Genomic DNA, 16095 nt, shown 5'->3' on the forward strand with positions numbered 1-16095 from the left:
TTACCTTGTCTGGTTTTCCATCAGATTAATGCAAAGCTAATTCATGCCCTTTTCATAAAAGGCATGACATCAAAAACACTGCATTTATTTTCTGACATAAGATTTTAAATTACCACCAACATTTCCATTTGCTGAAGGAGAAAGTGGCAACATAGTGTTCAAACACATGCTGAGTTGAGTGGCTTGAGCTTCTGTTTTTTTCAGCTGAAGATTTCAGTGAAAAGTATAATTACATAGAATCATAGAGATGTACAGCATGGAAACAGACCCTTCAGTCCTACTCGTCCATGCCGACCAGATATTCTAAATTAATCTAATCCCATTTGTCAGCACTTGGCCCATATCCCTCTAAACCTTTCCTATTCACATACCCATTCAGATGCCCGTTAAATGTCATGATTGTATCAGCCTTCACCACCTCCTCTGGTAGCTTATTCCATATAGGCATTACCCTCTGTGTGAAAAAGTTGCCCTTAGGTCCCTTCTAAATCTTGCCCCTCTCACCTTATATCTATGCCCTTTAGTTTGAGACTCTCCCACCCCAGGGAAAAGATCTTGTCTATTTACCCTATCTAAGGCCCTCATGATTTAGAATCAGATCACCCCTCAGCCTCCAATGCTCCAGGGAAAACAGCTCCAGTCTTGTCAGCCTCTCCTTCCAATCCTGGCAAAATCCCTGTAAATCTTTTCTGAACATAAAACATATGTTTAGTAAATAAATGAAATAATGAAGCTTTCCTTGCAAAAGTTCACAATTCAAATTCTTTCCTACAGAAGAATACAATACTGGGAGAATAAAGTACTTGATTAAAAGAGCAAAAATACATGAGTTTTTAATTGAAGAGTTTTTTTCTTCTTCAGACTGGAAGAGTACATACAGTGTCATGTAGAAAGTTTCACTTCATACATAAGTGAAATTACAACATGATGAACAGTGAAAACAGGTACAAGCCATTGGGCTAACTTTCCAAGAGCAAGCTGGTGCTGGGGACAGGACAGGTGCAATGCTGTGACTTTCCATACAGTAAAATCAAATGCCTTCGAGCTGGTATCAGCCATGGTCGTTGCTGGCAACAGAATAAACTCAAAGTGACCCTTAGACCTGGAACCAAGGCAAATGATTCTCTTATTTATACATTATATCATACATGGATATATTTTCAACTTTGTGTTCATAGCTTTATGCCTTGACCACCAGGAATGTAATTCAAGAAAATAATGAACTCAATTGAGGGAAAAATCAAGGCTGATACTCGCTTGAGTCTTCAATGTGTGAAGGGTAGTGAAGAGTCCACAGATAATTCACCACCAACTATTAATACTTAAAGCAGCCAACTTAATTAATACATGTCAGAACGCAGGTCAGTTCTTAGCACACAGTTGGTGAGCAGGTTGATGACACTTAGTCTAAGAAATGGGCCACCACCTCTAAAAACATTACTGAAAAAGTTAACGGTTTTCACCTTAACTCTGGTATAACAAGTTATATCTTCAATGATGTAAATCATTGAAACTCCAACTGATGAACAAAGTGTAACAGTGTATACATAGCAACAAGTCCAACAAGTTTAAAAATCAGTACAATGTATAAAATCAAATATGTAATATCTTTCTAAATGATAAAAACTAAATATTTAGCACCACAGTGATAAGAAATCTTTTGTTCTGAGGTAACTATGAAGCACCTTTGAAGTTTGTATTGTTAAAAAAAGTTGTGTGTTTGCAGGAATCCCAATATGACATTCACTATAAAGAGGATATGTTTCTTTAAAACAGTGCACTTTGTAACTGGCAGACATGAGAAAAAAGTTTGAAGACTTGGACTATTTCAACTTAACAGTCAATATGTCCATTTTGACCACAAAGGCAAAGTTTCTGGTCAATAATTGTAAGGTGGTGGGAAGGGAGTGGAGATGAACTGTAATAAAAATGCAGAATTTTCAAACAATCACAGATGTATTCAGTGCCTGATGTCAACAGAGATGATATAATCCATTGATTTTTCTTTTTCATATTTTTTCTTTTACTGGCCATCTTTACTGGTGTCACTTCTCGCAGACAGGACAACATTCACCTTGCTTCTTTACTGGGCTGTTGCAGTTCTGGGGGCAAGTTATCACCACACATTTGGTCTCTGTACCCTGTAAGTATGAAGTGTTATTAAAAAGATTATACAAATGCTAACGAAGAATAAAAATCAGCTAGGGTCAGGTTTAGAGTAGTGGTTGAGTACCCTAGCCGCAGTGCTGGTATTCTACCATGTTCCCAATCCTCGCCAATTTGAAAGCAGCCACCTCAGCAAGTGGTGGGGAGTGAATTTAGGTTACTTTGATTTATTGCAGTGCCCTGTTCCCACACTGACTAAGATTTCTGCTTGGAGGTATGACAGCCCATACTCAGGACAATGTGATGGACTCATAGAAGGTAAGAGAAGCAAAGCTTTTCACGCACGTGACTCTTCCAGCACATATAATAGCCGCGGGGCCAGAGTTGCTGCCATAATCCACCCTCTAGTCTCCACTCCAGTAATATGGCTGGGTAGCTGTGTCATTTTACAGAAATATTTTAAAAACCCAACCTTGCCACTCGGTGTTTGTGTCCTCATTCAGCTGCTGGGGCCATCGACCATCATCAACATCAGCAAGCCTGCCTTCCCAGACCCTTTAACTGGCTTTGACAATGGTAGTGAGCATGTCGAAAGCACATTATGTGGGCTTTGGACCTGGAACTAGGCCCCATGCGTGGAATTTAAAGTAAAATTGGGCCTGCAAGGAGGAACAGCCATGGATCCCCAGTTAGAGATGAACTTGGACGGGATAGAAATTGTTCTCTGGCTGGTGGATGGCAAGTGTGGAGGGGCCGGCCAGCAAGAGTGGTGAAAAGTGGGCTGTTGGAAGCAAGGAGGGGTGGGGAGGGGACCGAGTGCTGAAGCAAGAGCCAGGGTGTGGTTTTCTGTGAGCCATCCCCTATCATTAAGTTTAGCTTGGCTGCCTCTTAGATGATCAGTACCCTGCTGCTGCTGGTTATCATCATTGGCAGTGAATTAAGTCCTCAGCTGTTCTCTAAACAGGAAAGCAGCTATTCAACCCTTATTGAGAAGGTTGATCGGAGATTCAGTAAAGTGGGAGGAGCATTCTCGTTCCTGGTCAAATGGCTCCCCTAAATCTCCTTGAACCCACCTCTAAGGGGGCATTACATTTGTCCCTGTGTCTGGTTATCAACCCTGATTAAAAATTCAGTCCCACACTAACCTGCCATTTTATATATTAATTAGCATTTTCCCTACCTTTTTTTTAAAATGAACATTACTGAGCAACATTTATTTCCCACTCTCCCAACTGTCTTTGAGAAGGTGATGGCAAACTGCCTTCCTGACTCATTGCCATTCTTTTGCTGTAGACATGCCCACAATACTACTAGGAGGTGACTTCCATGATTATGACCCAGCAACAGTGAAGGCATAGTGTTATAATTCGAAGTCAGGATAGTGTATGGTATGGAGGGGAACCTGCAGGTGATGTTGTTCCCATACCTTTCTTCTACTAAACAGTAGAGAGAGTGGGCATGGAAGATCCTACTAAAGGAGCATACAAACATTTGGGTCTGGGTGAGCTGGTTCAGTGAATTCTGTAGATGACACACTGCTGCCACTATGTCAGTGCTGGAGGGAATGAATGTTGAAGGTAGTGGAGACCACTGGTGTTCAGAGGAATGCAAGGTGATCTTAATGAAACATGCACAATCTGAATGGGAGGTGATAGGGTGGATACTGGGGGATGTAGAAGATTGGGTCTACAGTTTTTGGATAATACACTTAAAACAGAAAAATGGAGAATGTTTTTCTCTTAGTGGATTGTTAGGGTGTAGAATGCTCTTCTCCAGAAGCTAATGGTGGCTGGGCCTTTTAAATTAATTCAAAGCTCAGTCAGATAGATTTTTGATAGACAAAGGAGTGAACAGTTATGGTGTGGAAATAGGAAAATGGAGGTGAGACCACAACCAGATTAATCATGTTTTTACTGATTGGTGGAACAGGTTTGAAGGAGCACATGGAGACTGCAGCTCCTGTCTTATATTCCAAGTCAGCCCTCCCTCTTGCTGCTAGTCCCCTTCCTGGACCTCTCCATCTCCATTAGTGACGACCGACTTGACCCCTTCCTGGACCTCTCCATCTCCATTAGTGACGACCGACTTGACCCCTTCCTGGACCTCTCCATCTCCATTAGTGACGACCGACTTGACCCCTTCCTGGACCTCTCCATCTCCATTAGTGACGACCGACTTGACCCCTTCCTGGACCTCTCCATCTCCATTAGTGACGACCGACTTGACCCCTTCCTGGACCTCTCCATCTCCATTAGTGACGACCGACTTGACCCCTTCCTGGACCTCTCCATCTCCATTAGTGACGACCGACTTGACACTGACATATTTTACAAACCCACTGACTCCCATAGCTACCTGGATTACACCTCTTCCCACCCTATCTCTTGCAAAAATGCCATCCCGTATTCCCAATTTCTCCGCCTCCGCCGTATCTGCTCCCAGGAGGACCAGTTCCACCATAGGACACACCAGATGGCCTCCTTCTTTAGAGACCGCAATTTCCCTTCCCACGTGGTTAAAGATGCCCTCCAACGCATCTCGTCCACATCCCGCACCTCCGCCCTCAGACCCCACCCCTCCAACCGTAACAAGGACAGAACGCCCCTGGTGCTCACCTTCCACCCTACAAACCTTCGCATCAACCAAATCATCCACCGACATTTCCGCCACCTCCAAAAAGACCCCACCACCAGGGATATATTTCCCTCCCCACCCCTTTCCGCCTTCCGCAAAGACCGTTCCCTCCGTGACTACCTGGTCAGGTCCACACCCCCCTATGACCCACCCTCCCATTCTGGCACTTTCCACTGCCACCGCAGGAACTGTAAAACCTGTGCCCACACCTCCTCCCTCACCTCTATCCAAGGCCCTAAAGGAGCCTTCCACATCCATCAAAGTTTCACCTGCACATCCACCAATATCATTTATTGTATCCGTTGCTCCCGATGTGGTCTCCTCTACATTGGGGAGACTGGGCGCCTCCTAGCAGAGCGCTTTAGGGAACATCTCCGAGACACCCGCACCAATCAACCAAACCGCCCCGTGGCCCAACATTTCAACTCCCCCTCTCACTCTGCCGAGGACATGGAGGTCCTGGGCCTCCTTCACCGCCGCTCCCTCACCACCAGACGCCTGGAGGAAGAACGCCTCATCTTCCGCCTCGGAACACTTCAACCCCAGGGCATCAATGTGGACTTCAACAGCTTCCTCATTTCCCCTTCCCCCACCTCATCCTAGTTTCAAACTTCCAGCTCACTTACTGTCTCCTTGACTTGTCCGACCTGCCTATCTTCTTTTCCACCTATCCACTCCACCCTCTTCTCTTTGACCTATCACCTTCATCTCCTCCCCCACTCACCCATTGTACTCTATGCTACTCTCTCCCCACCCCCACCCTCCTCTAGCTTATCTCTCCATGCTGCAGGCTCACTGCCTTTATTCCTGATGAAGGGCTTTTGCCCGAAACGTTGATTTCGCTGCTCGCTGGATGCTGCCTGAACTGCTGTGCTCTTCCAGCACCACTAATCTAGTATTTGATTTTCAGCATCTGCAGTCATTGTTTTTACCTTATCTCACCCCGTACTCTGTTCTCCCACCCTACTGATTCTGCCAATCTCCTGATCCTCCAGGTTTCCTGACTTTTAGCCCTATCTCAAGCCAGTGTTCTCTCCTCTCTTTGACCCTGTCCCTCCTGATTGATGGATGGATATATCACCCAATACCTACCTTTTTTAATAGCAGAGATAGATTAATTCGACTGTGGGGAGAATTTAGAAATAGGTTTTTAATATTTTCCAGGTGTATCAACACTGGTAAGGACAACTTTTAATGTTCATCCCGAAGTAAAACTGAGTGCTTCTGGGCCGCCTCAGAGGGCAATTAATCAGTACATTTAATTTCCCAATTCCTTAAAGCCAATCTCAAATTCTCAAACTGCGAAAGCAATTTTAAAATTTGTATTCGGAGTATTCATGTCAGCCTCCAAATGGCAAGTGTCGTAACAATCATTTCACTACTATACTAATAATCCAAATGTATTCACATAAAATGTCTCTGATGAAAACAACAGTTTTAGGTGGCACTACCCTCAGCTATTAACATGAGCATCATACAATGTGAAAGTGAGCACAACATTTTGTACATGCTGATGAGTGAATCAAGAGATTGATGAATCCAGTCATATCAATTGAAACCTCCTAAAACAAATGACTAAATATTTGTTTGATGTATGTGTTTTCTGTTCCAGTTGGTCCCTGTGGAAATGGACAGTTCCCCTGTTCTACAGCACTAAGTTAACTTTCATCTTGATAAGTAACCTACTGAATTACCTCATCATGCACATGAAACACAATGGTGGTGCAAGTGCAGTAGCAAAATGACCACCATTTATACACCCTGCCCAATTTCTACTCAACCACACAGCAATTTGCACTTTCGTAAAATTGAGAACACAGATCACACACAATCATACTATACCAGAGCTATGCTTAATGATATAACTGGCAGTTTGACCATTTTACATCTTTCAGAGTTTCACTTCCTACCTTACAATGGCACAATGTGCATGGATCTTTCTGCCAATGTTCACCTTCACGTCTTATGTTCCCTGCCTTGTCAATGCAGCCAGTTAATTTCAAATGAGCTTCAAGCTTTTCTACCTACAAAAAGACATATATATGCAGTTTAAAATGTTCATTGATAAACTACTTGTCTTGATTTTTCCACATTTTCAGAAGCACTAACTTTCTTGGATGCATACCACCATTAACCAGAAATTTGATTAATTTTACAAGAACTAAGGCTAATTTATTCCCTTCACATCGATCCCAAATAATATCAGTTGGCAATCAGTCTGAAAACAGAGGATGGAATTAAGGATTGTCCTGATATATATGGCCACGGTTCAGTGCTGGCTAAGTTCAATTACACTTTACAGCTGCACTGACTTATTGATGTAACTATACTCAATTTGAGCTTAAAATAAACAAAGCTATTCTTTTCAAAATAAAACTAATACTAATGCATGCAAATAAAACTGAATGCACAGAACAGTGTCATACTGCAAAACCCCACCCTATCTCAGAATGAACTGTGATTAGAGGCTTTCTTGAAAAGTCATTTAAGAATTATGTAATTTTTAGCATACAAGGGAATACAGGACCATAAAAAGACCATTGTGATGCAGCTGGTTGCTCAGTTACATATTTGTGTTAGCTTTGGGTTAAATATCATCTGTATTGCAAGCAAAATAATTAACTGCTTTCAAATTCGGTTACACACACTTGGAATTAAAACCAGAAAAGGTACTTCAAATACAGCACAGCAAGCAGTAGCTTGCTCCTTTGGGAGAAGTCAGAACAAGTTATACATGAAGTCAGGGTGTGGACTGGATGAAGTAATGCCGTCCTAATGCCAATACTCTGGGTAAAATTTGAAAAGACAATTTAATTTCAGGCCTGAAATCACAGCTGAAACAGGTTAGGTTGGAGAGAGCAGGTATATGTAGTCAATTAACATAATGGACATCAGTTTTCACTTTGGCTGTCATTGGCAATCCAGTTGCAAATTGGGGTCAAAATTATGCAAGTTTTGAGAAGAGCTTTTTCTGTACTTCTGCTAAAACCCATTTGCATTTTGTTGAACACGAAATCTGTTGTGAAAGAGTGTGATAGTTTAAAAAAAACATTCTATTTTTGCATTATGTATTCCTTGGTAATTTAGCGAGACTTATTAATATAGCTGAAAATGATTTTATAAAAATAAAACACTTCTGATCAATGTCTGGTTCATTAAGTAACAGAAAATGACAAAATTATAGTTGTTTAGTGGATACATTAGTCAGTTTCTTAGTGAATTATTAAAAGACTTTTAAAATGTACCTACTTCTTACAGTTGGGTTAAGAAAACAAGCTTAAAATTAAAAGCCTCCTTGAATATCTGCAAACAGATACAATTAGCAGAAACATGGCAAGGTGAATAATGTGATTTGAGACATTGCCAGTTTTGTGGGTGGGGCTAGTATCTTCTGCAATTTTTTTAAACTGAAAGAAAGACACTTTGTTGAAGCTTTTTGTCTTGCACTCTTCAGGGTAATTAATAAATAGTACCAATTCAAGGTGAAAAGCAACATTTATTGTGCATGAAAGGGGTGTATTAATTGGCTAACAAGTGGACTCTAATTGATCAGGATGTTGCCATGGAGAATACACCCATTAATGGTGCTTTACAGTTAACTCCCAGGTATTGTTTAAATTTTAAACTAGGCGGACTGATTGGTAAGAAATGAATGAGCAAATGACTGTCACCTATTTTGTTGAGGTGAAACAGCTATAGTGCATCATTTGATGGTTCCATTTGAAACATCAGTTTGAGTATAATTTTAGCCCAAAAAACATGACAGGAAATTTTAATATGCAACTGAGAGTTCAAATATAGAAAACAAACCTCTAGATCTTGGAAAAATGCAAGTAATAGTTACTTAAATGCAATTTCATTGAAAAAAAATGTTTGTAGTGGAACCCAACAGAGATATTTGAGAGTGTCATACCTAGTTAGGATCCCATGGCAGCACCATCTATTTGATTAGATTAGATTAGATTAGATTACTTACAGTGTGGAAACAGGCCCTTCGGCCCAACAAGTCCACACCGCCCCGCCGAAGCGTAACCCACCCATACCCCTGCATCTACATTTACCCCTTACCTAACACTACGGGCAATTTAGCATGGCCAATTCACCTGGCCTGCACATCTTTGGACTGTGGGAGGAAACCGGAGCACCCAGAGGAAACCCACGCAGACACGGGGAGAACGTGCAAACTCCACACAGTCAGTCGCCTGAGGCGGGAATTGAACCCGGGTCTCAGGCGCTGTGAGGCAGCAGTGCTAACCACTGTGCCACCGTGCCACCCACGTTGGTGGTGCAGTTTTGAAACTGAACTCAACTGTGCAAGTTGCTGTGTTAATAAAGCATAACAAATACTGATTTATGCAATGATAGTGGATCTAGATCACCAATATATAATGCTGCAGTGGCTTCCTTGAGTGATCCATTGGTGAAAAGGCTAGTGCTGTCAAAAGACCACATAAATATTGCGTTGTTATCGATTTGCAAGTTCTATATGACCTTTGCACATGTGAAGGAATCCTTCCTGTGTAAGGAGAAAGCCCTGTTGAAAACTGGTTGTAGCTGCTTATCATTTGGTCAGTTCATTTTGTATAGAACCATCATAGACAAGCCAGGGGTACAGAGACATCACGAGTGTGTGTCTTGGTCAGCTCTTTATATATAAAGTGCAGTGAACCATGAGGATTAATCCTATCATATATGTGATATGTGCCATCCAGTTTGATTTGATTTATTATTGTCGAGATGCAGTGATAAGTTTTGTTTTGCATGTTATACAGGCAGATTGTACCATACAGAGTGCATCAAGTAACAGAACAGAGTACAAAATAGAATATTGCAGCTGCAGAGAAGGTGCGGAGAAAGATCAACATTAACATTTGAGAGATCCGTTCAAAAGTCTGATATCAGTGAGGAAGAGGCTGATCTGGAATCTTTTCTTTCATGTATTCAAACTTTTATATCTTTTGCCTGACAGAGGGGGTGGAAGAGAGTAAACTGGGGTGGGAGGGATCTTTCGTTATATTGGTTGCTTTCCTGAGCAGCAGGAACCATGCATGGAGTCAACGGACAGAACGCTGGCATGAGAGATGGACTGGGCTGTGTTCCTGACCCTCTGTAGTTTCTTGCAGTCTTGGAAAGAGCAGTTGCCATACCATGGTGTGATGCACCCAAATAGGATGCTTTCCATGGTGCATTTATAAAAAATTGCTAAGAGTCTTTGTGAACATGTCAAGTTCCTTAACTTCCAGTGGAAGTAGAGACATTGTTTTGCTTTCTTGACTATCGCATCCATGTGGGTGGACCGGGACAGATTGTTGGTGATCATCCCTCCCAATATTTGCTGTTTCGTTTTGCAGGACAATGCCCTGACCAGTCAGGGTCAACCTACCTGATTTAAAATTTAAATAAAGCCTGATAGTCATCTATCAATCAGTATTGAGAGAGACAGTCTTCATGGCAAAGCCTTTACCAATCAGAGTCCACTTGCCAACCAATCCACACTCTCCTGTCATACAGGACAAATATTAGTTTTCCTCCTTGATATAGTATTCTTGCTGATTGTCCTGATGAGTGCAAAGCTTCAGGAAAACCTGTCTTTTCTCAGCAATACTGAAGTTCTGTACTACAAACAATTATTTGTTTTTCTTTTAAAGTAATGTGAAAGATAATCAAATTTGATTTGCATTTGAAATTGAAGGTTTGTGCTGGACGGCTGATTTTTGGTGAAATATAGTGAAAATAAACAACTAGAACCTTATGAAACCTCCAATGGTTTATTTAGCCTAGAAGCATTCCAGTGCAGACTGTTGGCAGGCAGGTCTCATTTTCCCTTTAGAATTTAAGTACCTAAATTAAATGTGACAATGTCAAATTTTTATTGGCAAATGTAAATAAAAACATTAGTCACATTTAGGACAAACCAACAATCACATTTCAATGTGTCTGCATGAAAAACATGCTATTGGAAATGGGAAAACATAGCTGGTTCTGTAAAGAACATTCTGCCAGAGTTGCCATTACGACAGTGTTGTGAATGCAAGGTTTTACAAGATAAATGAGTGTTTTAGACTGTCTCTTTAATTCAACAACAATGGAGAAATAGGGACCCAGGTTTAAACGGACTGAGAGCAAAAATACAAAATATTCACACCTTAAAACAGAAGCAAGAGCAGCTGGGCTAAATGGATAGTAAGAGAGAGAGACCAGGGATGGTCTCACAATGCTTCTGGTGTGGTCAATAGAGTGGAGAAATGCTTTGCCAGTTTCCATTAGAATGTGGGAAGGAGGACAGTGTCTGACTGAAGAGTTGCATCTCATGCACCCTGAAGACACTGAAAGATTTACCCTGGAGACACCAGGATAAATCACCACAATGGACCTAGCTATTGACAGTCAATGTGAGAATTCTCCTGAAAATGAGGGAAGCACCTTTTAATTGTCATTTGATGTTACAACTTGAAGCAATGAGGATTTATGATCCCACTGATTTGTGGTCTATTTTTCTATAGTGACTAATTCTGTGGTGAGAAAATATCGAGGAAACTCGATTATCTGAACAACATAGGCAGGGAGTTTGGATAATTAAATGCCAGAAAACAGTTCAGCCAAGCATCGGGACTTTGTGATCTTGTTTGGATAATCAAATGCAGGATAATCAAGGTTCCTCTGTAAACATGTATGTGGTGTAGAATCATTTAAAACATTAATAATGGTTATCTTTTCTGTAAAGTATTAGTTGCCAACTAGGGAATGTTTAATTGATATTGCTTTTCACTTGTTTTTTCCAGTAAAAGTATTAAAACTTTAAATCTTGCTCCTTTAAATTGGTCCCTGTAAATTTAAATATCTGAAGATTTATCAGTCTCCAAGCAGCTCGTAACAGGAGGCAAAGCAGAGGGGGGAGCTTCACTGAGAATAAGATTATGTTTTACTTGGTCATGCTTGATGCTGATTTGCATGTCACAAAACACCCCACTTTGGGAAGCAACAAAACTAATTTACAGGAAAATTGGTCGGCTTAGAGTGTAAATAAGAAGTGACACCTATTGTGCTAATTATTTTAGATCCTGCACGTGAAATTTAAACAGGAATATATTTTATATTCTGGGAATGTGTTATAATCCTACCTTTTTCCTTAGATTTTCTAGTTCAGCTCCACAGTTGTCAAGTTGTACAGAAGAGGAGTTGGAAACCTTTTCCTGTAATTTCCCATCTCTGAAAAAACTGAGAATACGTCAGAAACATGATATAAATTAGAAGAACTGGATTCAATGCCTCTGCCTATCAGGTTATATTATTTATGTATCTTACTTTTGTATTATATGGAATAGGAAGAGAGGCACTTTGGGTAATTTTTGTTCTAATTTGTAAATTACATATTTATATTTCTGGGTCACTGCAGCCTAGAATTTACCATTGACAATGTTAGACAAAAAAAAATGTTCTTACAGCATTTCTCCATTAATTATTTTAGTACAGGCATTAACTGACTTGTAATATGATCAGTTTTTGAATTAAGTCACACATGAATATAAACATAGCCATTGCTAGTATCTGGTCTTAGGTCTCCGTATTTAAACAAAACTAATTTGTGATCTTTCTTCAGATGAAGTGTCTTGTCGCTTCTGTTTTTGTTATGACCATTCCCACTGCCATCTCAAAATCAGTTTCATCCTTCAGGAACTGGATTAAATTTGGAACAGTGATTGCAAGATGATGTTCAGAATTCATTTATCAAATAACTTCATTTTAGAATATAGTTATCGTAATTTATTAGTTTAAAAATAAAGCATGCACATTTTGCATAAGTTGTTGAAATTAATTTCAATATGGCTAAGTGTGTGGTGGTACATTTTGGTTGGAAAAAATAGTTAAAACAGAAAATGCCATTAGGTGTAGTTCGTTTACTTATTCCATTGCTATTCCATTCAGTTTTGTACCATGATCCTTTTCATTATTTACTCTCTCCTTTCCTCCCTATTACAGATCTTCCCTGCAACCCCAGGCTCCTTTCACTTGCTCAAAATCTATTATGGATCAAATTTTTCTCAGATTTGATAGAAGATCACTTGTTGGAGAAATGGTGCAGAGATTTGAGAGAGAGAGGTAGAATGTTATTAAGTGTGTATCAAGCATGGGCTTTGGAGGCAGAGACACCAAGATGGACCTCCCTTTCTTGATGACGCAAAGGATCCTCCTTTATTTCAAGAAAATTTTAAACAAAATGCACTTCAAGATTCAGGTATCAGAAGTTCTCCAGCTGACCAATCCTGTCTAAGGAGTATAGTTCTCATTTTCATTTTAGATTTAAATTATAATGCTTACTTCAATGTGTCAGCAATTTTTGGCAAGGCCAGGACAGAAATTGAGAGTGTGGTAGATTTATGAGACTCTAGATCATTGGGTGCTGCATATTTCAGAGTCAAGAATACTGACTATCAAACAATTACTGGTTTGCATAATGTACCAGACATAAAATGTACAAACAAATAAGGGACAAAGTGGTAAGAAGTTCAGCTTTCTTTGTGACACTGAATCTGTAAAAAAAAAACTGCGAGTATAAAGAAAAAAAAAGCTGCAAATCTAAATTTAACCCTTTCTCTTGGTATCTGATGTAGTACTGATATTTAAGAAGCGAGACAGAGCAGGGGACAGCCTTAACATTGATGGTAGGAAAATATAACTGAATCCTTTACTGAAAGAGAAAGTGGTAAGACATCTAGAGACCAAAAATATAATGTTGAAGCAGTAACAAAGGCAAATATAATTCAGTAGATGCAATTTATCTAGATTCCCAAAAGCTCTTCAATAAGGTGCCACATAACAAATCAATGAATGTACTCAGAACATGTGGAGTCAAGGGACAGGTAGAAGAACTGATAGCTAAATGACTTCAAGGCAGAAAGGAAAGGATGTAAAGGTGATTATTTAGTATGGCAGAAAATAGGAAGTAGGGGTCCTAGACCGATCAGTGTTGTGGTCACTGTCTTTGAATTTAAACCAACGATTTAGACTGGAAATTAAAAGCCTAACCGCTAAATTTGCAGAGGACACAAAAGCTTTAGTTCTCCCAATGATGGAGAGACACTGTCATTGTGGAACTGGCTCTGAAGGCCTGCCACAAAAATTGCACCTGCCATGTGTGCTGGGGTGAGGCAGGTGGAGGGGGATGGGAATAAGATGTATGTCAAATTTGATTTGATTTATTGTTGTCTCATGTACTGAGATACAGTAAATAGCGTTGTTTGTATCCTCTGCAGGCAGATCGTACCATACGATACCAAGTGCATTAGGTAGCCATACAGACTGCAGGGTAGGGTGGTACAGTCACAGAGGAGAGAGATCAGAATTTACATTTGACAGGTCTGTTCAAAAGTCGGATAACAGCAGGGAAGAAGCTGTTTTTGAATCTAATCATTCTGTGTATTCAAACTTTTATATCTTCAGTCTGGCAGAAAAGTGTGGAAGAGAGTATAACTGGAGTGGCAGGGGTCTTTGATTATGTCAGTTGATTTCCTGAGGCAGTAGGAAGTATAGGTGGAGTCAATGGATGGAAGGCTGGTTTGTGTGATAGACTGGGATGTGTTCACGACTCTCTGTAGTTTTTTCAGTCTTGGGAAGAGCGTTGTCACGCCACAGTTTGATGCATTCAGATTGGATGCTTTCTCTGGTGCATTTATAAAAAATTGCTAGGAGTCTTTGTGGACATGCCAAATTTCCTTAACGTCCTGAGGAAGTAGAGGTGTTGTTGTAGTTTCTTGACTGTCGCATCAACTTGGGTGGATCACGACAGATTGTTGGTGATCATCACTCCCTTGACACTCTCGACCATCTCCACCTCAACATCATTGCTGCAGACAGGGACGTGCCCTCCACTTTGCTTCCTGAAGTCAATGACCAGGTCTTTCATTTGCTAATGTTGATGGAGAAATTGTTGTCTTTACACTATGCCACTAAGCACTCAGTCTCTATCTCGTCACTGTTTGAGATCTGACCTACATTGGTGGCATTGTCAGCAAATGTGTTAGTGGAGTTAGAACAGAATTTGGTCACAGTCATGAATGTCTAAGGAGTACATTAAAGTGCTGAGTATGCATCCTTGCGGGGCACCGGTGTTAAGGATCGTCAAGGAGATACTGTTGTCACCTATTCTTACTGACTGCAGTCTACTGGTCAGGACGTCAAGGATCCAGTTACAGAGAGGGAACCTGGGACCTAGGTCTAGTAGTATGGAGAGGAGTTTGTTTGGAACTATGGTGTTGAAAACAAAGCTGTAGTCAACAAGTAGGAGCCTGACAAAGTATCCTTGTTATCCAGATGTTCCAGGGATAAATATAGGGCCAGGGAGATGGTGTCTACTGTGGATTTGTTATGCCAGCAGGCAAACTGCAAAGGATCAAGGCAACCTGGTGGGCAGTAGTTGATGTGAGCCATGACTAACCTCTCGAAGCACTTCATAATTATGGAGATCAGAGCCACTGGGCAGTAGTCACTGAGGCACACTGCATTATTTTTCTTTGGCACCAGGATGACGGTAGTGTTCTTGAGGCAGGTGGGGACTTCAGGTCAAACTAAGCAGAGGTTAAAAATATCAGCAAATACTCCCACCAGCTGAGAAAAGAGAGGAAGAGGGGACGTATTGGAGGTGCATGGGTTGGTAATAGACTATGCAAGCTGGGTAGAGGCAACGCAAGGTTGGTATGGATAGGGTGTTGTTGGGTGAAGATGAAAGAAATGTGTTTTGTTGTTTTTTTTAGTCAGTCTTGGACAAAGTGCCAGTGCACTGAGGAAGGCCTTTGTTCAGATTCCCTCTGCAATCAGTTGCTTCCACACTATTTAAGGGTTGCCAGCCATGACTCAGAAACCCTACCACCCAGTCCTTGGAACAAAAATCTATTTCCATGGCATTTTCTCCTGGTCAGGTTTGCAGGGCAAGGGAAGGTCCAAAAAAGTAAAAGTCCAGGCCCAGATTTTGCTGTGGTAGAATACTCACTACAGAGCAAGAGTGGGACAATGTGCTGGAATAAAATAAAAACAATGTGCTGGAAAAACTGGCAGCATACGTGGAGAAAGAAAGAAATCTTTCAAGTCTGATTTGACTCCAGATCAAAAATAAGAGATATATTACATTTTATTAAGAGTAATAACTTACATACTGCTTGTAGAGTAACAATCTAAATGAGGTAGGAGATAAAAGGATCTTGGAGTACTAACATACAATTCATTTAGAAAAGTGACTTACGTTAATAAGACCATTTGAGAGCAAACCAAAAATATTCATTTTCAGGGGCTAGAATTGAGAAGTAGGGAAGTTGGGCTGAGACTGTGTCAAACATTAGTTTGACCACTCATAGAACTTAT

At 40.7% G+C, this 16095-nt stretch overlaps 1 protein-coding gene across 2 annotated transcripts in view; it reads right to left on the reverse strand.

Moving 5' to 3' along the window:
* Nucleotides 1-807: 807 nt before the first annotated feature.
* Nucleotides 808-16095, reverse strand: part of LOC140463064 (peroxidasin-like) — a 200236-nt gene continuing 184948 nt past the window's right edge. For both annotated transcript variants that reach the window (XM_072556721.1, XM_072556722.1), the window contains exons 21-23: nucleotides 11862-11958; nucleotides 6651-6764; nucleotides 808-2141 (exon numbers count right to left, since the gene is read on the reverse strand). In XM_072556721.1, the coding sequence (XP_072412822.1) occupies nucleotides 2046-2141; nucleotides 6651-6764; nucleotides 11862-11958 (307 nt within the window). In that variant the 3' untranslated portion in view covers nucleotides 808-2045. The remainder of the gene's footprint in view (nucleotides 2142-6650; nucleotides 6765-11861; nucleotides 11959-16095) is intronic.

Source organism: Chiloscyllium punctatum, chromosome 37 (genome assembly GCF_047496795.1).
Source record: "Chiloscyllium punctatum isolate Juve2018m chromosome 37, sChiPun1.3, whole genome shotgun sequence".
Classification (NCBI taxonomy): Eukaryota; Metazoa; Chordata; class Chondrichthyes; order Orectolobiformes; family Hemiscylliidae; genus Chiloscyllium; species Chiloscyllium punctatum.